This window comes from Cyprinodon tularosa, unplaced genomic scaffold (assembly GCF_016077235.1).
Source record: "Cyprinodon tularosa strain WSP-4 unplaced genomic scaffold, ASM1607723v1 ctg38, whole genome shotgun sequence".
NCBI lineage: Eukaryota > Metazoa > Chordata > Actinopteri > Cyprinodontiformes > Cyprinodontidae > Cyprinodon > Cyprinodon tularosa.
The window spans coordinates 1,164,708-1,191,527 of NW_024039096.1; the positions used below are offsets into that span (position 1 = coordinate 1,164,708).

General features: G+C 37.7%; 2 protein-coding genes across 51 annotated transcripts in view; one reads left to right on the forward strand and one right to left on the reverse strand.

Annotated features, from left to right (window-relative positions):
- The first annotated feature begins 4,100 nt into the window (after positions 1-4,100).
- Positions 4,101-6,681, forward strand: g6pc1a.2 (glucose-6-phosphatase catalytic subunit 1a, tandem duplicate 2). Its single transcript, XM_038297038.1, has 5 exons — positions 4,101-4,420; positions 4,516-4,625; positions 5,087-5,189; positions 5,547-5,662; positions 5,754-6,681. Exons 1-5 carry the CDS (start codon positions 4,188-4,190, stop codon positions 6,254-6,256), a joined length of 1,065 nt encoding a protein of 354 aa, XP_038152966.1. The 5' UTR covers positions 4,101-4,187; the 3' UTR covers positions 6,257-6,681.
- Positions 6,682-12,378: 5,697 nt separating this feature from the next.
- LOC119791111 (ankyrin-3-like) overlaps positions 12,379-26,820 on the reverse strand; it is a 241,780-nt gene continuing 227,338 nt past the window's right edge. For 46 of the 50 annotated variants that reach the window (XM_038297004.1, XM_038296995.1, XM_038297014.1 and 43 more), the window contains 7 exons: positions 20,008-20,551; positions 19,755-19,929; positions 18,919-19,002; positions 17,522-17,605; positions 17,164-17,391; positions 14,066-14,137; positions 12,379-13,852 (listed from right to left, as the gene is read on the reverse strand). In XM_038297004.1, the coding sequence (XP_038152932.1) occupies positions 14,090-14,137; positions 17,164-17,391; positions 17,522-17,605; positions 18,919-19,002; positions 19,755-19,929; positions 20,008-20,551 (1,163 nt within the window). In that variant the 3' untranslated portion in view covers positions 12,379-13,852; positions 14,066-14,089. The remainder of the gene's footprint in view (positions 13,853-14,065; positions 14,138-17,163; positions 17,392-17,521; positions 17,606-18,918; positions 19,003-19,754; positions 19,930-20,007; positions 20,552-26,820) is intronic. The other 4 variants (XM_038297023.1, XM_038297022.1, XM_038297018.1 and 1 more) reach the window with 3 other exon arrangements.

Here is a 26,820-nt window from a genome sequence, read left to right on the forward strand (position 1 = left end):
AGATTTATGTGGAACCTTCTACTACTGCATCCAAGCATTGTGGTATGAAGGTGATGAGCCTGGGACTCTGCTGGGATGTTAGGGAAGCATTGTTTGCTTTTAATAGCAGCCTTTCTGGATATGCTCTGCTTAAGGTAGCTTGACATTGAGGTGGCTGTATGATTTGGATTGTGATGTTCTTTTAGGATAACTGAAGTTCCTGAGTTTCTTTTTTTTTTCTTCTTTTTTTTATCCTCTGGTGCTGGATATTTTTGGACATTTGTTAAGTTATATAACCATTGCAACAACAGCAAGTTGTTTTTTTTAACCCTTCGTACCACCTGAGTTGAAAAAGAAGCCCAGAGGGTGCAGAACTGGAGTAAGGAGAAGAGAGAGGAGCAGGAAATTCAAGCCATCTCTTCCATCAACCACTAACCCTAGCAATCTATAATAATAGGAATGCAGTATTATGTGTTTTACTGATGTCTGTAGGATCATATCCTGGACTTAAGTGTCCAGGTGTTCAGGCTTTCTGACCATATGAGCGGCAGATTAAAAAAGGCAGGAAAACTCAAAGGAAGTGGTTTGACAGTGCTTGTAAATAACTGATGGGGTCGTCCACAACATAATACTCTGAGTATGTCGTTGCAATCCATATATTGAGCTTTTGGCTGTTGGTTTATGTCCCTGTTATTTGAGCAGATATTAACCAGTTTTGTTTTGGTAACTTTAATTAGCTGCATCGGATCTACGCTGGAACGTCTGACAGAACTTCTCAGTCCCAACAACATCTTCATGGGATTAAATATGATCTTATTATTTCACAAATTTAATCCCAATGTAAGAGAATTGAAAACCTATTTGTTTAGGAAAGCATTTGAATTCTAGTAGATTAAGGGTTATTTTATGACCATGTCTCTTGACCATAAATGTAATCTTTTTATTTGTATTATAATTTTGTGAAGCACTTTGTGACCTCTATGTCTGTGAAAGGTGCTATATAGAAAAACATTACTTACTTACTTACAAATTAAGTTTGTTTAAAGGAATAGTACACCCAAAACATGATTAGCCTTCATTTTCTACTCACCCCCATGCTGAACAACACTCTGGAGTACTTTTTTGATATCTCAAATGCATCTGGAGATCTGGGAGGCTTCTTGCTGTCTGCTGACATTCAAATAATGGAGGTCTATGGTGCCCGAGAAAGAAAGGTCCATAAAAGTCCACAAAAAACGTGTCAATATTCCTCCATACGCTCGTCCAATGTATTCCAAGTGTCCTGAGTGGGTAGCATCCAGAATTTACTCGAAACGAAGTCATTTAGAATGTTTTTAGAGCATAAACAGTAGTGTATAGGATTTCCTGAAAGCGCGCACATGCGCGTTCACGACGCTACGGAAGCCGGCAGACCACACCAGATGAAAGTGCGCATTCAGCGTCTGCTCTGCCGATAATGCAAGCGTAGAAGAAGAAATGTGCTGTTTACCTGTGCAAAGAAAGAAACAACGAAAGAAAAATGTCTGAGGACTTCAGTGTTGAGGAAGAGCATGACTTCTTTGCCGAGCTGAATGCGCTGGTTTGGTCTGCCGGCTTCCGTAGCGCCGTGAACGCGAATGTGCGCACTTTCAGGAAATTCTATACACTACTGTTTATGCTCTAAAAACATTCTAAATGACTTCGTTTCGAGTAAATTCTGGATGCTACCCACTCAGGACACTTGGAATACATTGGACGAGCAGTATGGAGGAATATTGACACGTTTTTTGTGGACTTTTATGGACCTTTCTGCCTCGGGCACCATAGACCTCCATTATTTGAATGTCAGCAGACAGCAAGAAGCCTCCCAGATCTCCAGATGCATTTGAGATATCAAAAAAGTACTCCAGAGTGTTGTACAGCATGGGGGTGAGTAGAAAATGAAGGCTAATCATGTTTTGGGTGTACTATTCCTTTAATGGGGTAACTTCTCTGTATACTTATTTAGACAATATAGACCTTTTGAAAAAGAAGAACTTTGATAATAGGAGGCGGGTTCCTTGGTTCAATACACAGCTTTGCACTTTGAAGCATAATGCTTGGAAACAGGAGAGAAAATTCAGCATTATATTCCTAGGGACTGTGCTAAATTTGGAAAAATAGTCTACTAATATGGCCCTTTCTTAGAACTGGAGCAGTATATTTAGCTTTATGTTGGAGGATAATAAGTATAACCTTTTATTTCATTTTATTACAGTTGCCAAACTCACACAAAGCCATGGCTCTGTTGAACCCTCCATTCCCCCTGCTCTTAGGAGCAGTGATTTTATTGAATTCTTTATCAATATGATTGGTTCTATTACAAATAGGATCATTGGGACCCCTCCAAATATAACCAGAGGTAACCATTGAACCTAAACTGTGTCTGGACTGTTTCTATCCAGGTGAGCTTTCAGAGTTAGCAACATTATTAGCTTCTTCTATGCCTTCAACTTGAATATAAGATCAAATTCCTATGAAGTTATTTAAGAAAGTATTCCCTCTGATTTCCTCCTCCATTTTAGATATGATTAATCTATCTGTTACAGTGAATGTACTGCAGGCTTTAACGGTAGCTGTAACCTTTTCTTAAAGGGGTCATAGAATGCAAAACCGAGTTTCCATTGTCATAGATGAATAACGATAGTTCAGTAGGTGAAATGGACGTACAGAGTAGTTCAAACCCCATCGACAAAAAGAGGACGTCTGGTCACCCTACCATATCAACAATCTCGATGTTTCAGTGAGTGAGTGCTTGTTGCTATGATGCGTCTTTGCTCAGCAGCTTCGCTCGTTGTAAACCAACCAATCAGTGCACAGCTCATCTAAACATTAATGAGCATACCATAAAAGGAAGAAAACCTGTTGTTTCATTCTAGGGCTTTTAACCAGGCTTGCATTTGGGCTCATAGAACAGTAAATATGCCATTTTAAGCCCAGCCAATGTTACACACCCTATTTGGAGACCTTAAGGGCCAGCATCAAATACCCTATAGAATCATTCGATGACCCCGCTAAGAAAACCTCTCTTGGTCATTTATACTGTAGACCTAAATTTTATCCTTCTTTCTTGATTAAAATTCTTTAGAAAATAGTTTTTAAAGTGGCTACTTACACAGTAATGACCTTTTTGAAGAGTTTCATCATCGCTCTGAAACAGGTCTGGTAAAAGTCACCAATGACATCCTCATGGCTTCAGGTAATCGACGTGAATCTGTACTGAAGAGTCAAACACAGACTGTAAGCGAAGGAGCATCGAGGTGGAGCATGTCCTGCAACTCAATGACTCGATGCAAGTTGGTTTTCTTTAATATACAATTTGAAACTAATTTGCCTGTATGATCTGATTGAAATGTCTCTGAGAAAAGCGTTGAGATGACGTGTGTGGAGAACTGACATTGTTTGAATAAATTTAAATGGAAAATAATTAAATCTTACTTCAGAAGGATGTTTAGAACAACTAAAGATATATCAAAAATAGATCTGCATTTTAAAAGCACTGAGGTGGCAAATTTGCTGAATGAATAAAAGATAACAGATCATCCACTTTCTTAGAAAGGTGACATATACTGTAATGGCTTTTAGCCAAACAGAACCTGCTACACAGTTTCTTTTTTCATGTCTCCATTTTTCTGGGCCGTCTTGCATGATCTCCTGGCATTTGTTCAGTTTGATCATCAAGTGTTTCCTCCTTTCTGCTCAGCTCGAAGCCAGTTGTTTAATCTTTGATCCTGTTATATAAACCACAAACAGGTTGCTCCATCAAAGAGCAGTTTGTCCAAATCATCAAAAGAACAATTGCATAACTCAGAAATGGTTTCAAAAAATTTATTTTCGATTAAGCATAAAAAAAGAAGAATTTCAGGAAAGTGTGGATGTCATTCATTACGCAGGTCACAGGTTTGGCCTCTTCTTTGAACCCTTGAACAGTGACTCAGTGGGAAAGTCTCCAATTGTCTTTTTGTTTTCCCTTTATCTCATCAACTTGTTTGTGTGACGAACCTCCCAAACTCAGTGCTTTATTACACATGTGTAAGGTCCAAAGATCAGGGTGAGCATGCGTTTGTGTAGTGGGTCCCCGGGTATAAAACCAACCAGCTGTGTCACTGATAGCAACAGTCCTCTTTTTTTTTGAACCAACTCTCTCACAGCTCTGCACACTGAGACCTTTCTGCTTCCTGCAGGCTAAGATGTTCACTGATATCATGGATGCCATGCAGGGTTTTGGGGTGAGCAGCACCCGCTACCTGCAGACCAACTATAAAGATGCTCAGGGCCTTTTTCTCTGGGTCTCCTGGGCAGCGGACCTCAGGAACACCTTCTTCATCTTCTTCCCGCTTTGGTTCCACCTGCGGCCCTCAGTGGGCATCAAGCTGATCTGGGTGGCTGTAATCGGAGACTGGTTGAACTTGGTGTTTAAATGGTGAGTTGAATGTTCTTCTGAAATAAGTCAAATTATTGCTGATTTTTTTTTAAGATCCTAATAAATTTTTTTGTATTTCTTCTGTTTTCCTTCAGGATCCTTTTTGGAGAGAGGCCATACTGGTGGGTCCATGAGACAGCTTATTACACGGATGCGTCCCGTCCTCATATTGAGCAGTATCCAATGACCTGTGAGACCGGACCAGGTGAGAGATGCCACTGCACATCCATCAACTCAAAACATACATATACTTCCTGATGTAGAATTATTATTTTTTACACTTTTCGTAACACGGCAGGACATTTGGAGCACTTTAGGGCCACTTTGCATCTCTTTCTTGTCATTTTCTGAAAAAATATAAGAAAGAAGTTTTTGGTTGCATATTTGGTTAACTTTCCACAGTTCATTTATATTGCATAATAAAAAATATGGCAGCATAAGATTTGTGTAGAGTTTAGAGTAGAAAACCCCCCATTAAAGATGCCATTGAGAAATGCCTACAGAATTATATTTCAGATGCATAAAGCAACTAAAGAAGATGAACACATTTGATAAAGCAAACAGATTAAATTCTTTCATTAGATTAATTGTACACATAAATGCAAGTTTTTGTGTTTTGCAGCTTTTTTTGGTGTTAATACCAACTTTCTGTCATTCTAAATCTAGGCAGCCCATCTGGCCATGCTATGGGAGCTGCAGGAGTCTATTACACCCTTGTGACTTCCATTCTCGCCATTCTGACCAGCAAGAAATCATCAAACACAAACTGGTAAGAAAAACAACAGATTGGCAGTTTCTGTTTTTGCAGAACCCCATGTACTCCCATGACGTCGGAGCTGTTTACCACTTTGATGTATCAGGAGCTTATCATTCAGGACACACTATCTGTTCCAACCGCAGTTGATCATTGACTTCTTCTGCACACTGAGTGTTATTTCTGGGTTGTTTTTACTTTCAGGCAGATTAATTGCTGTTGATATTGGATTGATAAAGGGGTTAAGTGTTATATTGCATCAAAAGGTTCCGTTACATAGCTGATAATCTGAAATGCTGAATCTTATGATAAAAAAAACAAAAAAACAAACTGATTTTAAGTGTCTAAAATCTTTTTTTTTTTTTTTTGCAGGTATCTAAAGGCTCTACTATGGTCCGTGTTTTGGGGCGTCCAGGTGTGTGTGTGTCTTTCAAGGGTCTTTATTGCCGCCCACTTCCCTCATCAGGTCGTTGCAGGAGTTATCTCAGGTCAGTGCAGAATTTCTACAACCTTGCAGGATCCTAATCAGACAGTAGCTATCCATGAAGCCTAATATCTGATTTGCTTTGATGTTTCTAGGAATGATCGTGGCTGAGGCCTTTAACAGAACTCAGTGGATCTACAGCGCCAGTATGAAGAAGTACTTCTACACAACGCTCTTCTTGACAACTTTTGCCGTTGGCTTCTACGTGCTCCTAAAAGGCGTGGGTGTCGATCTTCTGTGGACGCTGGAGAAAGCCCAGAAGTGGTGCATCAGACCTGAGTGGGTCCACCTGGACACCACCCCCTTCGCCAGTCTTCTTCGCAACATGGGTACCCTGTTTGGCCTTGGTCTGGGCTTGCACTCTCCCCTGTACACTGAAACCAAAAAGAGCAGCAATGCATCAGCCAAAGTGGGTTGCATTGTCAGCTCCTTGTTCTTGCTGCATCTGTTTGACTCCTTCAAGCCTCCCACGCACACCGCAGCCCTCTTCTACTTGCTTTCCTTCTGCAAGAGCGCGACCGTGCCCTTGGTCATCGTTAGCATCATCCCATATTGCGTGAGCAGAGCTCTGACCCAGCAGAGGCAAAAGGGGATGTGAGAAATGACAATTGGTGAAAAAAGAAATGCAAACATTGACTGTTGGGAGACAATGAACATTAATAACAATAATAGAAAGCCTTTTCTTTGGTGCTTTCGCTTTATATGACTGTTTGACTCAGGAAAAAAGCTTGGAATGAATGATGAGAATTTGCATATTGTGTCATTTAGACACAGAACTCTGATGTAACAATAACAGAAAACATTATCCAGGATGCTTAGCGGCACTTACAAAGAACTGTTGTAAAGATAAAATATGATAACTGCAGCTTTTCCAGAGTTCTAGAAAGAGATGAATGAGCCTATTTTTGAATGTTAGCTTCTCAGCTTTGATATGCTATTTCTGCTATGAAACTATTGTGTTTTTCTGTGTTTTCTTTTTTAAAGTTGGCAATATTTTTTAAATAAAATAGAGAGAAAACCTTTGACCTGATTTTTATTTTAACAGTTACACAACCACAGACCTGCAATAGTTGACCAATCACTGCTTTTTATGCTGAGTTAATTACATCCTGCCCTCGAGGGAAGATAGCCTCTTTTGTGTTTTACAATAGCTGTAAAAAGTTTGATAAGTTTACTCTTACTTTTTAAAGATATTGAAATATTTCCCATAAAGTTGCAATACACAAACAAGCATGAGGGAAGCTGAAGTTTTAAAGGGCAGTTTGGGCGAATTCAGCAATATTTTTCTGGGGTGATTTTCATTAGATCAGAATATAACTTCCAATTAGGCCAGTGGGTCAGATTCAAATACTTTTTATAATAACCTCTCAGCAGGTCCTAAACATACTGTACTTTTCATCAAACCCAGATTTCTGAATTACTTTTTTAATTAGACTGAAGTAATATTCTAGAATTAAAAATATTTTTAACAGCTAAAGGCAGAAAATCATTATCATAGGCTTAAAAAAAAGTTTTTGGAAAATGAATCTACGTATTATGTTTCTCTTAGCAAACTGTGTTGAAATAAAGGAATATATCTGCAGTATCCATAGTTATTGAATAAGACTGTATAAAGTTTTACTATATATGGATACTTAGTCATTTTCAGTCTGATATTTTAATCATAATTTATGCAGTTCTATGGGGAATATCTTTCATCAAACCATGGAGAAGATTATTTAAAAAAAAAGGGATTCTGGAAATAAATGAAAATAAATCATTATTTAGAAATGAATTAGTTTCATGTAATTAACCCTCATATATATTTATCCTTAATCCCACTAAGGTTAGGGCAGCATATACTGAAAGATAATCTGACTTGGCATAAATTACCCAATACCTTAATCTAAAGAGTTCAGGTTCTTCTGATTTGGAATTTATGGATAATATTGACGCCATTTAGCAAAGAGTGTATCAAGATACCAGGCAAAAAATACACATTATTCCCACTGAAGCAGTTTTCTATTAAAAAAAAAATCACACCAACCTTTAACTGATACATTATCACTGAATCTATATGATTTTTATGGCAGTGCACTAATTTTATGACTTTATAAGAGCATTTGAATTTCCTCTTAAATGATCACCAAATTTATTTCTGTTTTTTACTGTGAATAATACTCAGTTTCCATCCAAAAATTCCTTTGATATTTAAAGTCCCTTAAATAGTCCTGATGGGCTACTTAATTAAAAAACAAGCAAAAAAAATGTATAAATAAAATAAACATAAATTTTACAATCTACTGCCACAACCTTAATCTACTTAGTCTAATTTGACAAATAATTCCCAAATATAATCTCCCATGACGGCAGGTTCAAATAAAAAAATAAGTCTTCTGCTCTCTCAAGAAGTTAAAGAAAGGAGTTTAACGTCTAAAATATTTGCAAAAATATCTAAATTATTTACAATAGAGAGTTTGAAAAAGAGGGCTCAGTATTTTACAAAGTGGATGATTATCTTATAAACACAAAAAACTCATAAGAAATTAGAAAACAGTCACAAAAGGTGGGACTATTGTTGTTTTCACATACAGGGTGTATATTTACCTTTTCAAATAAAGGCAAGTCTGTACATAGATATGATCCGTCGCCACTGATTAGGTCTGGGAAAAGGGAAGTCTGTGACTCTCTGAAAAAAACGTTAACCTGTGAGCCAGTCCTGGATAAAGTGTGAGAAATCATAGTTTTAACAAAGTAAAACATTTGAACAGGAATCCAATTGCCTTAATCAAAATGAAGCCCCCAGTTATCTTCTTTATTTACTGACCATTTTTAATGTAGTTAAGGAATGGTTATGATAATAGAAACAGAAGCACTTCAAAACTCAGTGAGCACCTTTAATGTCTGAAGATTGAAACCATTCAGGGAGAGAGTTGATCGATGGCTCACCGACAGAGGCATGGCCCTCAGCCTGACTTGCAGTGATGAAACAGATCCACACGTCATGCTTCTGTCTGACAGCTGGTTTGCACACATGCAGGATGTGGTGCAAGCTGAAAATTCAATATTTTTGTTTGTGAACTTCGTATTGAGACAAGCTTTTGTGTCAAACGACTTGTGACACAATTTTGGACCTTAAATGTGCAGTTTTACAAAAAAACATTTGTAGACCTTTTGGGGATTTTAGGTAAACATGAATTTAGCTGCACTTAGACAAAACAGCAATGCAAGTTTATGTTACCTTAACAAAATAAAAGCTTGACTCCTACATGTTTGCATGAAACAAACCTAAGCACATTTTATTTGAGTTTCATGGAATAAAACCTACACAGATTTGTCAAAAACAGAAAATTGGGGAACTCTAACAATATTTTTACAACTACAAAACATTTAAATCCCAACAAGTATGGTGTGCATATGAATTTAGCCTGTTTAACTCCAATTAGCCCTATAATCCCTAGTTTTGACTGATTATTTTACTCATTATTTAACACAGAAACATGTTTAGAACTATCTGGCTTAATGAGAAAACAATTCTACAAAATTTCAAAAAAATCTAGATTTACAGAGAGCAGAAATTGCTATTGTTGCTTCCTTTGATTATCGTTCTTTAACCACTTGTTCCTTTTTTCATTAACTTAGCCTTTTGTGATTTTCTGAGAGTTTTTGAAACTTTGGATGGTTATTATTTAGCTGTATTTGTTTTCTTTTTATTTGACTATAAATTGACTATAAAGAGATAAACACTCGTCATTAAATTTGCTTCAAACTGTCTCTTGTTGTCTTATTCTGTTGCATTTAAGCTGTTAGTGTTCCTGAGCTTTTTGTTTCATTATGGTGCTTATGTTTAATCCTGAAGTGTCACTAGGTGTCCCCCTGCTGGAGGAATAATGGTAAAAACAACCAAAAGCTGCTATTTCTATAGAAGAAGAAAAAAGTCCTTGTTACTTATTCACTTGAGTTAAAATTCCAATTTAAGATTGCTTTATATTACTTCAAAATATTAACTTCAATCAAATATTTAAACGTTTTGGAAATAATAATAATAATTTTCAGCAATTCAAAGAAAAATTTTAAAAAATAATCTTTAAAAATTAACCATCAAGCAGAAGGTGTCAGTCTGCTCAACAAATGGTGTTTTAATCATAAAGGATGAAATAAAATGGTTATTTTAAAGATATTTTTCAGTAAAACCTTTAAACAAATACCTCTTTACTTAAGTAAATGCACAGGTACTTTTGTAATAGTTAAAGTAAAGAGTTCCGTTTAAATAAGTAAAAAAGTAAAAGTGCAGGTTCTACATTGTACTTCAGTATAAAAGTTAAATAAGGACTGTTTCTTAAATAATACAAATAATTTTTTAAAACTATTCTTTAAAAAAGTCCTCATCACAGAAAATTTGTTACATTTCTTTTTCTTACTGTGTCAGTGGAGATAAATATATATATATATATATCTATATATATATATCTATATATATATATATATATATATATATATATATATATATATATATATATATATATATATATATATATATATATCTATATACATATAGATATATATATATACAGATATCAATATCTATATCTGTATATAGATATATATAGATATATCTATATATATATATCTACATAGATATCTATATACAGATATCAATATCTATATCTGTATATCTATATCTGTATATAGATATATCTATATACAGATTTATTTATTTATAGATATAGATACACTATATTGCCAAAAGTATTTGCTCACCCATCCAAATTATTGGAATCAGGTGTTCCAATCACTTCCATGGCCACAGGTGTATAAATTCAAGCACCTAGGCATGCAGACTGTTTTTACAAACATTTGTGAAAGAATGGGTCGCTCTCAGGAGCTCAGTGAATTCCAGCGTGGAACTGTGATAGGATGCCACCTGTGCAACAAATCCAGTCGTGAAATTTCCTCGCTCCTAAATATTCCACAGTCAACTGTCAGCTGTAATATAAGAAAATGGAAGTGTTTGGGAACGACAGCAACTCAGCCACGAAGTGGTAGGCCACGTAAACTGACGGAGCGGGGTCAGCGGATGCTGACGCGCATAGTGCGAAGAGGTCGCCAACTTTCTGCAGAGTCAATCACTACAGACCTCCAAACTTCATGTGGCCTTCAGATTAGCTCAAGAACAGTGCGCAGAGAGCTTCATGGAATGGGTTTCCATGGTCGAGCAGCTGCATCCAAGCCATACATCACCAAGTGCAATGCAAAGCGTCGGATGCGGTGGTGTAAAGCACGCCGCCACTGGACTCTAGAGCAGTGGAGACGCGTTCTCTGGAGTGACGAATCGCGCTTCTCCATCTGGCAATCTGATGGACGGGTCTGGGTTTGGCGGTTGCCAGGAGAACGGTACTTGTCTGACTGCATTGTGCCAAGTGTAAAGTTTGGTGGAGGGGGGATTATGGTGTGGGGTTGTTTTTCAGGAGCTGGGCTTGGCCCCTTAGTTCCAGTGAAAGGAACTCTGAATGCTTCAGCATACCAAGACATTTTGGACAATTCCATGCTCCCAACTTTGTGGGAACAGTTTGGAGCTGGCCCCTTCCTCTTCCAACATGACTGTGCACCAGTGCACAAAGCAAGGTCCATAAAGACATGGATGACAGAGTCTGGTGTGGATGAACTTGACTGGCCTGCACAGAGTCCTGACCTCAACCCGATAGAACACCTTTGGGATGAATTAGAGCGGAGACTGAGAGCCAGGCCTTCTCGTCCAACATCAGTGTGCGACCTCACAAATGCGCTTCTGGAAGAATGGTCAAAAATTCCCATAAACACACTCCTAAACCTTGTGGACAGCCTTCCCAGAAGAGTTGAAGCTGTTCTAGCTGCAAAGGGTGGACCGACGTCATATTGAACCCTATGGATTAGGAACGGGATGTCACTTAAGCTCATATGTGAGTCAAGGCAGGTGAGCAAATACTTTTGGCAATATAGTGTATATCACAGGGCAACACAGGGACAAACCAGACAAACAACCTATCACACACACACTAACACCTAAGGAGAATTTAGAGAAGTCAATTAACCTAACAGTCATGTTAGAACATGCAAACTCCATGCAGAAAGACCCGGGCTGGGAATCAAACCCAGAACCTGCTTGCTGCAAGGCCACTGTGCAGCCCCCTCTGTCAAACCTTTTCATAAAAATACCAGGACTGATTTTTGCATTCTGGGATGTCCCAGATGTCACCTAGGTGTTCTGCATGATCAAAAAATAAATCAAGAATAAAGTTTACAAAAAAAAAGAGTCCCTTTGAAATGATGTTTAAGTCTTAATATGTGATTCATAATCGACTTGTTTATAGCTCTGCAGATCCCCTCACACGGTGGACAGCCTCACAATGTACAGCTGCTAATGTTTTCCCAATTCCATGATACACCAGATGTCTGCATATTCCAAACAGCAGTACACCTCTTCTACGTCCTCAAATTACATTATTGTCAGACATTATCTTCCATTTCTCTCAGGAATTTATTGTTTATCTGAAGAAAAAATGTCCCGAATGAACAGGAGGGTTCCCCAACCTTGGCTTGTTGTAATAATCGTAGACAGCCTGTTTACTGAAAACACCAACAAACAAATCTTTGCATTCAACCAGGTCGTGACATCATTCTACCCATCATTTATGATGCAACTTGATTCATACCTTTCATAGGTTATCTTCCACACAGAAAAACAACAACGGCCCACAGTCATTTGGTTAAAACACAATTTATTTTTTTTTGTTTAAATAATTTTGAATCATCCAGGGTTGGCTATGTTGGTTTGTTATACATGTTGGTACCAGATTTAATATCAGTGAATGCATCGGGTAGAGATGTGTGTGGCGAGAAAAAAAAAAAAAAACAACATAAGAAAAGAAGAAAAACAAACACAGAAGTAGATTTACAATAAAAGCAAATAAGTAGTGTGATTTGTGTGATTCCAGCTGTTGATACAGTTACAGTTTGGTGATTGAGAATAAAAATCTAATCATGTAAATAACAGATTAACAAGATGAAAGTTGTAAAAATCCAACATAAAAATAGTCCCCTTTGTTAAAAACACCAGTAGACATAGAAGCTATAGTTTGCATGATGGGAATAAAGTTTATGGTGTTACACACACACGCCCTCACACACACACACACACACACACACACACCTCCATACTCAGGGCTGCTAGCAGTTAAGCGCTAATACTCCAGTCTGTAGGTTAAATCAGACAAAACCGTCTGTCCTTCACTGGATCCAAAGGGAAACGTTATTGTCCCACAACTTGAATGTGGAGCGTGTTTATTAAATCAAAGAGAGCCACAGATGATAGACACTTGTGTTATAATGAGTCTGAACAGAAAAAAGTTCTGTCAAACCCTCTCTAATTGTATTACAGTGCTTTAAAATTAGAAAAAAAAAAAAAAAGCAAACATTAAAAATACAGTGCCATAACATGCAGCAAAATATAATTTCTCTGAAGAACATTCCACAGCAGAGGAGCTGTTCATTACAGACATCCGACATGGAAAATCACTCTTCGTTTTCTTGCATTCGTTCCTCGCTCACATAGAGCTGTTTTGCTCCTTTTTTTTTTCATAATTTAGGGAAGAGCAAATCAGGTCACACAGCTAAGTGCACAGACTCTGCAAAGCCTTACCAGCTCAAATCAGTGCATAAACAATCTGTGAAGCTACTGGTTTTTTTGTTTTGTTTTTATACAGTGTCATTTATATACAAGAAAATCACCCATTTATTATTAGATTTTATTTTTATAAAAGAAGCACATGGTGCACTCCGGTGCAGCTGCTTCAGATCCAGGAGGAAAACAAACAAAAATCACGGTAGAGTAGAGAGTCTGAGATAGTGGAGTCTGTTCTGTCAGCAGGTCTTTTCTTTGGCTGCGGATGCAGTTCGTTCGCCGTCGATGAGAGAAAGTTCCCGTTCACAGCCGTGAGTGGCCCCTGTGTGTGTTTTCTTCTGTCCTTCTGACAGCGAGTGAGTTCAGTGACATGCTCATGCGAAATCAAGGAAAAGTAACATCATCTTGCTGTTAACCATGCGGTGTAGGAAAATACTTCTAACACGAGTCGGCTGCCTTGAAACGCCTCCACGCCTTTCTTCTTCCTCATGGACTCCAGTTCAGGTGTTTTTTTTTGTTCTTCGAGTGTGTAGCTGCTGTGAACGACTATAAAACCTGGAAGAAAAAGAGGAAAAATAAACATTTTCAAGCAATTAGAAAAATAAAACTGAAACCTCTATTTTGATTCTCTCATTTAAGCTTTGCTTTAATTAAGAGAAGCTACTGCAGATTCCTTTCAGCTACAATATCCCTACAAATCTGACAGTTTGGAGCGTTTTGGTTAAACTGACAACTCTTTTAGACTAAAAGTCTAAATGTTTCTCTTACCATGTTTATGTTAGAGCTTTGTTGTTATGACTGACTCTTTTCCCCGTGCTTCTTGTTGGAACCGTCTCCAGGCTTAGGGGTGAAATGATGACAGAAGCAGAAGGTTCGTCATGGAGACAGAAAAAAAACAGAATGAATAATTATTCATTTGTTCAAGATAAAACTGATCTCAAGGTATTATTTAAACATATATCCGGTTGATCACCACAGCAGGGAGCATGCTGGAAAAAAAATGTTTAGGGTGAGAGAGTAAGGTTTCTACTGATGTACAAAGAATTTAAACACATTAAACAAAAGCATACGAAAATAAATAAAAAAAAATTTCTAGATTCAATAAAACACCCAATATTTGTTATTTCAAACCTGAAAACACAGCAAAGCAATGCACAATGCTTTTGTTGCAAAACAACTCTTTCTTCCACGTAGGCATCAATGCTAACACGTCATTTTTATTCCCTTATTTATTATAGCTTTTATTGCATTTATCTGTTTTTACTTGTGTTGTTTTTATGTTATCATGTGAAGCACTTTGTGACTTTGTCTGTGGAAAGTGCTATACAAATAAAGTTTACTTACTTTACTTACTTTTTACTCATCATAATGTTTAAAATCAGTTTTCTATCTATTTAAAAAATATCAAACATGGCCACTAAAACAAAGGAAAATACTGCATTGAAATGACTTGAATTTAGCACGCTGCAGTAGTGGCTTATTCAAAAAATATCAGACATGCAATTAATCTGGAATATTGTTGTTTTTGATTGCTTAAGCCAATTAAAAATAAATCTCAATGATATAATAAAGTGTATATAATCTTTATTAAACTAGTGGTTTTAAATGATAGATTTCAATATTTGTGCTGCAAATGTTGGAGTTTCTTCCAATAAACAGCATGAAAGATGCATAAAAGAAATAGGGTTTAGAGATCCCCTAGCACCCCCCTTCCCCCAGGGCATATTTGCTCTTTAAGATTTTAGCTTACTTTGCTGAATCCTGATGATTCATAGAAAAAAAACCCCAGTTCTGCATCCTTAAAGTGAGAAGTCCACATTATGACCAAATGTGATGCTTTTATTTTGGCTTTGATTTTGCAGGTAACTACTCTTCTTTCTCCTTATGGCACCTTAGTGTGTGTGAAAATGTGTAAAAATAATAAGGAGTTTTCAACAGTATACTGCAATATGATTAATTCCTCTTACTAGACTGTTTGTTTGTTTGTTTAAACGTATTATTTCACTACTTACATTTAAGTTAATTTACTTTCCAAGATAATAAGATATTTAGACAAAAATGAGCAGTAACTAGTTACAGATACTCAGTTACATTTACTTGAGTGGCCTTTTAAGAAAAATGTACTTTAAGGTAGTTTTTCTGTATCATATTTTTACTTTTACATAAGTAAAAATATGATGAGGTATCATTACTTTACTTTTTTAAATAAAAATGTCCCAAAGAGACAAACATATAGTTAATCTGCTGATCCTGCCGTGTCTTTTGGAGGTACAGTGGAAATGCAGCAGAAAGTTTACTGCATCATTAAAATGAGAAGTCCACATTAAGACCAAATGTGATGCTTTTATTTTGGCTTCGATTTTGCAGGTAACTACTCTTGTTTCTCTTTATGGCACCTTAATTGTGTGTGAAAATGTGTAAAAATAATAAAGAGTTTTTAACAGTATACTGCAATATTATTAATTCCTCTTACTAGACTCTGATGGTTTGTTTAAATTTATTCTTTCACTACTTACATTTAAGTTAATTTACTTTCCAAGATAATAAGATATTTAGACAAAAATGAGCAGTAACTACTTACAGATACTCAGTTACATTTACTTAAGTTGTCTTTTGAGAAAATTCTACTTTAAGGTAGTTTTTCTGTATCATATTTTTACTTTTACATAAGTAAAAATATGATGAGGTATCATTACTTTACTTTTTTAAATAAAAATGTCCCAAAGAGACAAACATAAACAGTTAATCTGCCGTGTCTTTTGGAGACACAGTGGAAATGCAGCAGAAAGTTTACTGCATCATTAAAGTGAGAAGTCCACATTAAGACCAAATGTGATGCTTTTATTTTGACTTCGATTTTGCAGGTAACTACTCTTGTTTCTCTTTATGGCATCTTAATTTTGTGTGAAAATGTGTAAAAATAATAAGGAGTTTTCAACAGTATACTGCAATATTATTAATTCCTATTACTAGACTGACAGTTTGTTTAAATGTATTATTTCACTACTTACCTTTAAGTTAATTTACTTTTCAAGATAATAAGATATTTAGACGGTAATTACGGTAATTACTACTATACTAGTTACAGATACTCAGTTACATTTACTTGAGTGGCCTTTTGAGAAAAATGTACTTTAAGGTAGTTTTTCTGTATCATATTTGTACTTTTACATAAGTAAAAATATGATGAGGTATCATTACTTTACTTTTTTTAAATAAAAATGTCCCAAAGAGACATACATATACAGTTAATGTCTAAGTGAGATTTCTGTTTTCTACTCAAGCCTCTTTGCTTAATGTTATGTTCCATCTGCTGATCCTGCCGTGTCGTTTGGAGGTCAAGTGGAAATGCAGCAGAAAGTTTAATGCATCATGTTACAGGAAGTAAATATTATATTCTCACCAACTATAATATACTGTGGATAAAATTACTGTTTATTTACTGAATATTTTATATTTTGCTTTTTATGTCATTTTCAAGATTTTTAGGTAACTTTTTATTTTGCTAATTTATAAATTTTAAAAATTAAATCAGATGTTATAATGAGCTACTTTTCCCCATTACTTTTTCACTTTTACTTGGGTGATTTATTAGAAGGCTACTTTTTACTTTTAGTTGAGTAAAAATCAGATGAAGTAAAGCTGCTCTTACTTTAGTACAGTTTTTGGATATTATACCTTCCTTTATGTTTAGACAGTTGGATTTAGTTAGTAGAGAGTCACACCCAGCAAAGAACAAACATGCTGAAACCAGATTAGGACATTTCAGAGTGTTGCTAATGTTATGTGTTTATTTTTTACTAAAGTCAAAGGCAAAGTGGGTGCTGTAAGTCAGTCAATGTGAGGAGGTTGGTTTTAACGCCAACCTGGGTTTTCTCTCTCTGGGCTTCCTCCTTGTGTCCGTGTCGGGAGCGTTTCCCTCTTTTCTTGCCCTTACCGCCCTTATTTCCTGCTGCTGCTACATTTTCTGCTGATGCAGCAGCATCTGCTTCACCTACATCAACAGTCAAAGCTCCTTCCCCTGCTATATTAGGCTGTTCACATTCCCTTCTTTCCTCGGAGTTGAAACCCCGACGCACCACCTTCCTGATAACCTGTAGGGGGCAGAAGCATGTAAGGAAGAGGAGGATAGAGGTTTTTTTATAAAGGAGGAAAATATGACGGAATGAGAAATTAGATTTTTCTGGGTAGGCTGTAGTGAAGCAGCAGGAGGAGGACGGTTACTTTTCTGGTCACCAGATTTCCATCTTCGTCTATGAATTGCTCCTCAGTAACAGTTTGTCCTGGGATGTTTCTGGCCTCCTCTCCCTGTGGTAAAAGTTGAAAGAAAGGATGAGTGGGAAAACAAAAGGTGGATGGCTGGGAAGGAGAGGGAGGGCAAAAAGGAACTGGGAAAAATTAGGAAACAAAGAAGCAAATCGACTCTTCGAAAGTTATGAGCACATCAAGCTTATCTTATTAGAAGGTCAAACAGCTTCAAAGAAGTTTGGATCATAGAGGAACGAAAAAACAACAAAATAAAAAAAACTTCAAAAAGTTGCATTCATTCAAATCTGTAGTCAAGCAAATAAAACAGTAAAACCTCAACAAACCAGAATGCTTTAATATAACGAGCATCACAGTCAACACAAATTTAACTTTTAAAACATAAAAGTTTATTAGCTTCTTAGACCATGTTAATAATCCCCAAAACCCATAAACTTTGCTCAGGAATGGAACGATATTGGCTTCATTAGAACAAGACTAGACTGGATATTTTCCTATAGATGTTCTGAGAATGAAAAATCCTAACTTCTTTGGTTTTATTGACTGGTATGAAGTGTTGAGAAATATATGCTGTTTTAAATAAGTGGGATAATAGGTAGTCTAGTTGTAAAAGAAGAAGGGGGTGGTGGATATTTTTCCTCCAATTAATATAGTCTATTAACCTAAAGAAAAAACCCAGTCGGCCTCAGCAGATGGTCGCTCACACTGAGCCTGTAGTTAGACGCATAATCAAAACAAACTTCCTAAAAGGGATCTCCTGCTGGCACAAGTTATTTATTCTCATTTCCCTAAATAAAAGTGCCATAAGATTATAGAAAATTAATAACAAGTACAGATTGCGAAAGCCCAGGCAGAATGTCATGCTGGAAATGGCAGCATTTTATGCCTACCAAAATGGGAAGGGCTGAAATGAAGAACACCCGATTCATCTCTAGTGGAAATAAGACCTAATAATGCAACTAAATAAACTGATTGGCTCTGCATAACCAAAGAGCTAATGAAAGCCAAACCAAACATCATGCTGCAGGAGTAGTGGCTCACACCAAAAAGCTTTGCAAATATATCAAATCTGGATATAAAACTCAGCTTTAAATGAAAGAATACGGTGACATTTCTTCTATTACACAATTCTACCCGGTTCTGTATTTCCAGCAAAGTCTCAATGAAAACCAATCAACATCATTGCATGTGTCTGCAATACAGGAGCAAACAAACGCAACAGACGATAGTCGCACTTGCCTTGAGTTTTAACACATTTTTGTTTTTCTGACTGAGCTCAGCACTTACACACACCGAGCTTCACACACACCGAGCTTCACACACACCGAGCTTCACACACAGCAAGCCTCACACACCTTGAGAATGACCCGTCTGCGGTACACCCTGGTAGTGACGGTGGTCTCGTCATCAGAGCTGGACTCACCAGCTCTGATGGTTTCCTGGTGAAGGCAACCCAGCAGCAAGGCATTGTTATTAAACCCATATGTGTCTAGACTTAGACTTAGACTTCTTTATTTGTCATTTTGTATGCACAGAGTGCATACAGAACGAAATTGCGTTGCATACAGCTTATGAACATTGCATTGATATTTCAAATGAGATGGAATACCTTTCCGGATTGTTACACACGAGTTATACAAAAAGTGCAGCAGTGGTCAAAGTGTAAACAGTGCAGTGGATAAAAACAGTGTGCAAATTGCAATGGTTCAGTGCAAATAGTCATTTGTGCAAAAAATGCGTTATATGAGAATAGAAATGAGATGAACTGAGAAAGCTAAAAGTTAAATGTTCAGCAGCATTTGATGCCCGATAATGTGCAATAGGTGCAGAGTTCGGTTGGTGGATCAAAGGTTCAACAGTCTGAGGGCAGTGGAGAAGAAGCTGTTGCAGAACCTGGTATGCACACATTTAAAGTATGCCACATTTAATTTCTATGAATCATTTTAAATGCAGGGTAGAAATGCTCAAAATAGAGATTGGAGCCTTGATTTCAAACTTTAAATTAGAGTGTTTTTTTTAAATTCCTTTCCTTAATTGAATTAAGATGAATTACCTCTTAACAAAAGCCAGTGGCACATTTCTTCTATTTGATATATTATGGTCTTTAGACAAACAATTTGTTTGAGGCACAGCTAAAATCTGCAGCTCAGACATCGGATAAAGTAAATTTCCCTTGGTGGAAGACTCTCACCTGGACTTTGTGCTGGGATTTTTCACCCCCATCCTCCCGTCCTCTGCCAGGTCCCGCTGTCCTACTGTCCTCATCTGCTCCGTTCCCCTTGGCTCCTTTTTCTTTTGCTTCCCTGTCTGTGTGGCCTCCATTTTGAGCCGGCAGCTGCTCCAGGGAATCAGCCGGACTGTCGGGACTGAATTTGGTAAAAGGTTTCAGATCTAAGTTGATTTCTAAGTGCGCTTATTTGCATAGTTTAGCAGATGAAGCCTACCTGCTCTCTGTGTCTTTGCTGATGTGTCCAGCTGTGGCTCCAGACGTCTCGGCACTCCAGCCTGGAACCGAAGAAATGTTTTGTTCTGCTTGCCGTACTTGCTCTAGGATCGCATTCACTCTCTCCTCGGTCATCTCCTCTTCCTCCACGCCTCCCTCCAGCTGTATATCTTCCAACAGACTCCGCAGTCGCTCCTGGGTAATTTCCTCTTCTTCCTCTCTTCCGTTTTGTTGGTTCCCTGCCCTTCGGTCATTATCTGGCATCTCTACAGAGATCCCTCTGTCTCCCGCAGTCAGAAGTGTATCTTCTGGCCCCGCAATAGGAGGATCTGAGCCATGGGCTGGGACCACCGTGGGGGGTTCGCTGCTGGAGGTGCTTGTAGTCTGAGCAAGCGAGAGGTCACTAGGTCTGGTGAACGTGGTCCTACTAGGGGACGCTATGCTAGCTTCACCCTCACTAAAGAACTCATCGGAGCGTAGGGGGGTACAGGGGACGTAGTTGAGTTCTGTTGGGGTTTTCAGTTCCAGATCTATAATGTGGTCGCCTGGATGGATGGCAGGAGTAAAGGATTAGAGGATGGATGAAGGAGGGAGAGAGGAAACAGAGGGAGAGGAAGTGGGAGGGAGAGGTGAAGTTGTGGAGGTGATAAATGAAAAACATTTACTTCTGTAACATTTAGAAGCTTTCTGTTCAAAAGCCATTTTGAACAAAGTAAACACAAGAAAGCAGCAGAACATGTAAACTCTTAAGGGTTTTTTTCAGTAGGTTTTCTATATTGTGCATACATTGAATAAGGAGTTTGTATAGAAGTGACATTTTAGAAGAAGTAAGGCTTAAGATATCTTCAATTGTTTGGCTGTGACTCCATCCTGGAGATAGAAATCACCTGGGCTGCGGACATCAACTCCTCTGATTATAACTAATAGAGCCTAGCCTGCTTTTCAGTGTTTAGTCCTGTTTCTCTATTAGACCTTTTTTGTTTTTGCTTGAATTGTTTCTAGAAGAAGTGAAGACCCAAATGTGAGTTTAAAAATATTTTTAAAAAGTGAAGTATGGCATAAAAGGCCCCTTTAAGGCTTGATTAAACTAATTTGCAATCATATATTTCTTCTTCTAGTCTTCTGTGAAGAGACCTCATCAAAGCACTACTTCCAGTTAAAAAAATATACAGGTGCTGGTCATAAAATTAGAATATCATGAAAAAGTAGATTGATTTCAGTAATTCCATTTAAAAAGTGAAACTTGTATATTATATTCATACATTACATACAAACTCATATATTTCAGATGTTTATTTTGTTTAATTTTGATGATTACAAATGACAACAAATGAAAATCTCAAATTCATCATATCAGAAAATTAGAATATTGTGAAAAGGTTCAAAATTGATGGCCCCTGGTGCCACACTCTAATCAGCTAATTAACTCAAACCACCTGCAAAAGCCTTTAAATGGTCTTTCAGTCTAGTTCTATAGGCTACACAATCATGGGGAAGACTGCTGACTTGACAGTTGTCCAAAAGACGACCATCGACACCTTGCACAAGGAGGGCAAGACACAAAAGGTCATCGCTAAAGAGGCTGGCTGTTCACAGAGCTCAGTGTCCAAGCACATTAATAGAGAGGCGAAGGGAAGGAAAAGATGTGGTCGAAAAAAGTGTACAAGCAAGAGAGATAACCGCACCCTGGAGAGGATTGTGAAACAAAACCCCTTCAAAAATGTGGGGGAGATTCACAAAGAGTGGACTGCAGCTGGAGTGAGTGCTTCAAGAACCACCACACACAGACGTATGAAAGACATGGGTTTCTGCTGTCGCATTCCTTGTGTCAAGCCACTCTTGAACCACAGACAGCGTCAGAAGCGTCTTGCCTGGGCTAAAGAGAAACAGGATTGGACTGCTGGTGAGTGGTCCAAAGTCATGTTCTCTGATGAAAGTAAATTTTGCATTTCCTTTGGAAATCAAGGTCCCAGAGTCTGGAGGAAAAGAAGAGAGGCACTTCATCCACGTTGCTTGAAGTCCAGTGTAAAGTTTCCACAGTCAGTGATGGTTTGGGGTGCCATGTCATCTGCTGGTGTTGGTCCATTGTGTTTTCTGAGGTCCAGGGTCAACGCAGCCACATACCAGGAAGTTTTAGAGCACTTCATGCTTCCTGCAGCTGACCAACTTTTTGGAGATGCAGATTTCATTTTCCAACAGGACTTGGCACCTGCACACAGTGCCAAAGCTACCAGTACCTGGTTGAAGGACCATGGTATCCCTGTTCTTAATTGGCCAGCACACTCTCCTGACCTTAACCCCATAGAAAATCTATGGGGTATTGTGAAGAAGAAGATGCAATACACCAGACCCAACAATTCAGAAGAGCTAAAAGCCACTATTAGAGCAACCTGGGCTATCATAACACCTGAGCAGTGCCACAGACTGATCGACTCCATGCCACGCCGCATTGCTGCAGTAATACAGGCCAAAGGAGGCCCAACTAAATACTGAGTGCTGTACATGCTCATACTTTTCATGTTCATACTTTTCAGTTGGCCAACATTTCTATAAATCCTTTGTTTTTATTGGTCTTCAGCAATATTCTAATTTTCTGATATGATGAATTTGAGATTTTCATTTGTTGTCATTTGTAATCATCAAAATTAAACAAAATAAACATCTGAAATATATGAGTTTGTATGTAATGTATGAATATAATATACAAGTTTCACTTTTTAAATGGAATTACTGAAATCAATCTACTTTTTCATGATATTCTAATTTTATGACCAGCACCTGTATATATATATATAAAATGAAAACTATATTTCAAAATAACACAAAAGAAATGAATTCCTCTCATGGCTTTCCCATTCTCTTGGCTGATTATTGGTTGTTTTGGTAATGAAGATGGAAACCGGGAAAGGTTTTACAGCATACTTAGGATAAGGAAAAAACAACCAAACAGTCATGTTTCTATTAGAATGTCCAAAAGGTAAATGAATATACAATGTAAAATCTAAAAAAAATAAAACCACCCCTGTTGAGTTTACATGTTCTTCTGCAGGATAAACTTTAAACGACAGCTTGAGTGTAATTTGTATTTGGGACTTCTGAACCAAGCTTTAAGTCACAACACGCTAAAAAAGGATGGAGACATAGATATAAAGAGACACAAAAACATGTGAATGTGAAACTTGTAATCATAGCCACTCAGCTGCATGAATACAGTGCCTTTGCAAACATAATTATGCCCCTTTAGACCTTATCACTTTTTCATGTGACAGCCACAACATTCAGCCTTTAGGATTTTATGTGACACATCGAACCAAAGTTTTTAAAATAATTTTTTACAAACAAAATTCATTTAAGTGCAGTGGGCATTTGGACTGCTTTTACCAAAATACCCTGAAATAAAATCCAGTGTAAGTTCAGGCCTTATTGAATAAAAACAATATGAAGTCCACTGTGCAAAGTGCCAAAGTCACGCAGAGAAACTGCTAATGTGAGAAGGGAAGCCAAAATTTAACATAGTATATACTGTTTTAATGTATTTACTTTCTTTTTTACCCAAACATTTCTCATTTTAGCCTGTGTATGCCATCCATCCATCTTTCCATTCATTTTCCGTAACGCTGAGGGATGCTGGTGCCTATCTCCACATGTCAGGTCACCAGTCTATCGCAGGAACATGTGTATGCCTTGTGTCATTAACACCATGTCTCCTTTAGTTTAATTTTTAAACTGTTGTTCCTTCTCATTTTACTCTGCACCTCTACCCATAACCTTTCCTCTGTCTACTTGTTAAGCAACAGCCATATAGAACTCCCACTATAAGGGTATTTATATTCTATACTAGGTGCTATGTATGACAGAAAACTACTCTGCAAACCACCATGTACACACTACCTTTACATTATAACATGGTGGTAGCAGCATCATGCTATGGGGTTACTTTTCTTCTAAAGAAATGGGGAAACTGAAGTCAACTCTGGGGCTATACTGGACAAAAACATGCGGATCTAAAATAAATAAGTTCTACAAGCATTGATGTAGGAGGACTGAATGCAAACCCTTAACCTGACTCTGCCAGATGGATTTGCTCCGCATATCCATCTGGACACCTTCCGTTGAAGTAATTTTGAGAAGGGGTGAAAATACTGGTTAGCTGATTGGCCTATGTTGGTGATAGACGGGCCAAATAAACCAATCAGGTCAACAAAGCATATGACATAACAGAGCGACGACGAAGAGGAGCCAATTGATAGATCAAACTCTTGCCGAAACCAGTCGGGAGAAGAGCAAAAACATCTTTTCCTCTGAGAAAAGCCTCCAGAGCAGTGTTTTGCTCTTCTTTCAGTGAAGAAATACTCTGTAATTCCGATAAAACTTGCTCGATAGCCACGCTAACGCTAGTTTCATCGGCTGAAGCCGCCATGTTCTTTAGACTGAACTGTCGCGCTTCTCGTTGCGTCACACCTCAACCCGCCTCAAAGCCAACGCTGATTGGACGTTCGTTTGGTGAACGGCTCCAAATTTTCTTCAACGGAGAGTCTCCAGACTGATCTGCGAGTGAAATCTTGAAAGCTTGCGTGATCAGGATGGTCTCACGAGGCTAGCAAACCCTCACCACACTGTCCAGATTTTATTTGTAAAACAAAAGTAGATGAAAGATCAGTTTAAATTTGTGATTATAATGTAATAATCTGAAAGGGCAAAACAGTTTTGCAAGGCACTGCATCCCTCTCACTAAAGGTGGAGCTTTAAAGTCAGGCAGGTGTTTTGTAAATGCATTTAATTATCAAGCCATTTGCTTACAGATTTATAACTTTAAAAAACCAACTTCAGCTCATTATAGTAAAAGTTTAGTGTTTTCAATTGAAGCAAAATGAGGAGCAGAATAACGGACAGGGCTTTAGATGTAAATCTCAGGAACTGAATGATCACGTCTGAAGTACGAGGGGATTACAGGGGGAAGGGGAGACGTTGGGGGGGAAAGTGGATGGAGGATAGGAGGAGAGGAGAGGAAGATGCTACACATCTGTGGAGGTGGAGAGAACAAAGCAGGAGAGGACTGAGAGGTGAAAGGAGGCAGAGTGGGTTTGGGGGGTGGGAGGGAGTAGGAAGAGGGTAGATTTAGAGCAGAAGGAGAGAAGCTGGGAGGAAAGAAGAAGGTGGAACATCTAAAAGGACTTTGGGGAGTCGGTGGAGGAGAAGGGGAGTAAGGCAAGGCAGATAAATGAGGGAGAACAGGAGCAACAGGCAGGAGGTAAACAGGGGGTGTGGGAGGGGGGGAAGGGAAGGTGAAGACTGAGGAGGACAAAAGTCTAGTTTCAATCAGACAAGAAGGCGTATAGATGGAGTTTAAAGGCTGACAGGTTTTAGGATACAAAGGGAGAGAAGGACTATTAACTTTAGGAGCTGCGTTATTGCAAATGCACAAGACACATGAGAAGAAACAGGACGGTGATAGTTAGACAGTAATCAGACAAAAACACAAACAGCATGCAAAACAGACATGATAAGCGCTGACAGTAAACGGAAAAAAAAGGAACTGATGAAGGAGACAATGGTCTTCAAAATGCAGCATTTCTGCAGTCAGAGGTTTGCTGATTAGCTGATTAACCACAAGATCCGAAACTGGGAACTTCTTCATTAACTAACCTTGAAAACGTTTAAAACTCAAGGTAGTCAATTTGTTTCTTGTTGTAGCCACAACAGTAGCCATAATAGTAGCCGTACTAGTGGGCTACAAAGAAGGAAATCCACAAAGACTATTCTAAAAAAAAGCGCAGAAATTTAGAGGCTGGAGCGGTTAAATATCTAAATCAAAGTTACAAATTATCATAAAGTATATCATAAATATATAAAAAAAATATATATATAAGGAAAGTTCATTTATTTCACGATTTCTACTTTAAAAAGTGAACCTTTGTATAAATAATTACAATTTAATTTGGTGACTAATATATTCCAACCTTTTTCCCTTTTTGTGTTTCTCTTTTACTCTAAACATCAGAAAAAGAGAAAACACAAAGGAGCCGATATTATAATATGAAGTTTTTTAATCACTAATTAACTTTTTAAGGTGCTTCTTATGCCTAATGCTTTCGACAATACCTTACTACCAAGATATTCTGAGCAAGAGGATCTAAGAACATAAGCTAAGGCCTACAATTTATTATAATCTGATCAACCTTACAATTCCTCTTCATTTGCAATTGGCTAAACTGCCTTAAAGTGGCATCAAAGAGATCTAACATGTCAGCAAATCAGCATAGGACCAATAGAGCATGATGATGGAGTTTTAATAGATGGTTGACAGAGAGGACAGCAGCAGAAGCAGGCATCTGATCCAGAAGCTGCCATGGTTATTAGATGTACTCATTCCTGGGATTCAGCTGGTTAGTATTGCTGTTTACTGCCAGGATAATTTGCTGTAGACATTAGTTGCTCAGAAGCAAGAGGAAGAAGAGGAGGAAGAGGATGGGAGTCTGCTGGTCTCAAAGCAGAGGAAGCTACAGTGGAGCGTAAAGAACAGGAGGCTTGGAGGACAGAGGAGTAGCAGATACAGTACAGCTAGCAGCAGTAGAAGAAAAACACAGCAAATAAAACAGTAATTTCAACTCATCTGTGAGTGTCATCTCAACTTAGAGGGATCAAAACTCCTAGCTGAGTTGAAAAGCCTTTACCTACGAAAAAAGGATTAGGGCCACTGGAAAAAAAAAGTTTATTGATTTAAAATTTTTATTTCAATTTAGTATTGGAAAAAAGTCAGAATTCAGCTTTTTTCTCAGAATTCTGACTTTAATCTCAGAATTCTGACTTTTTT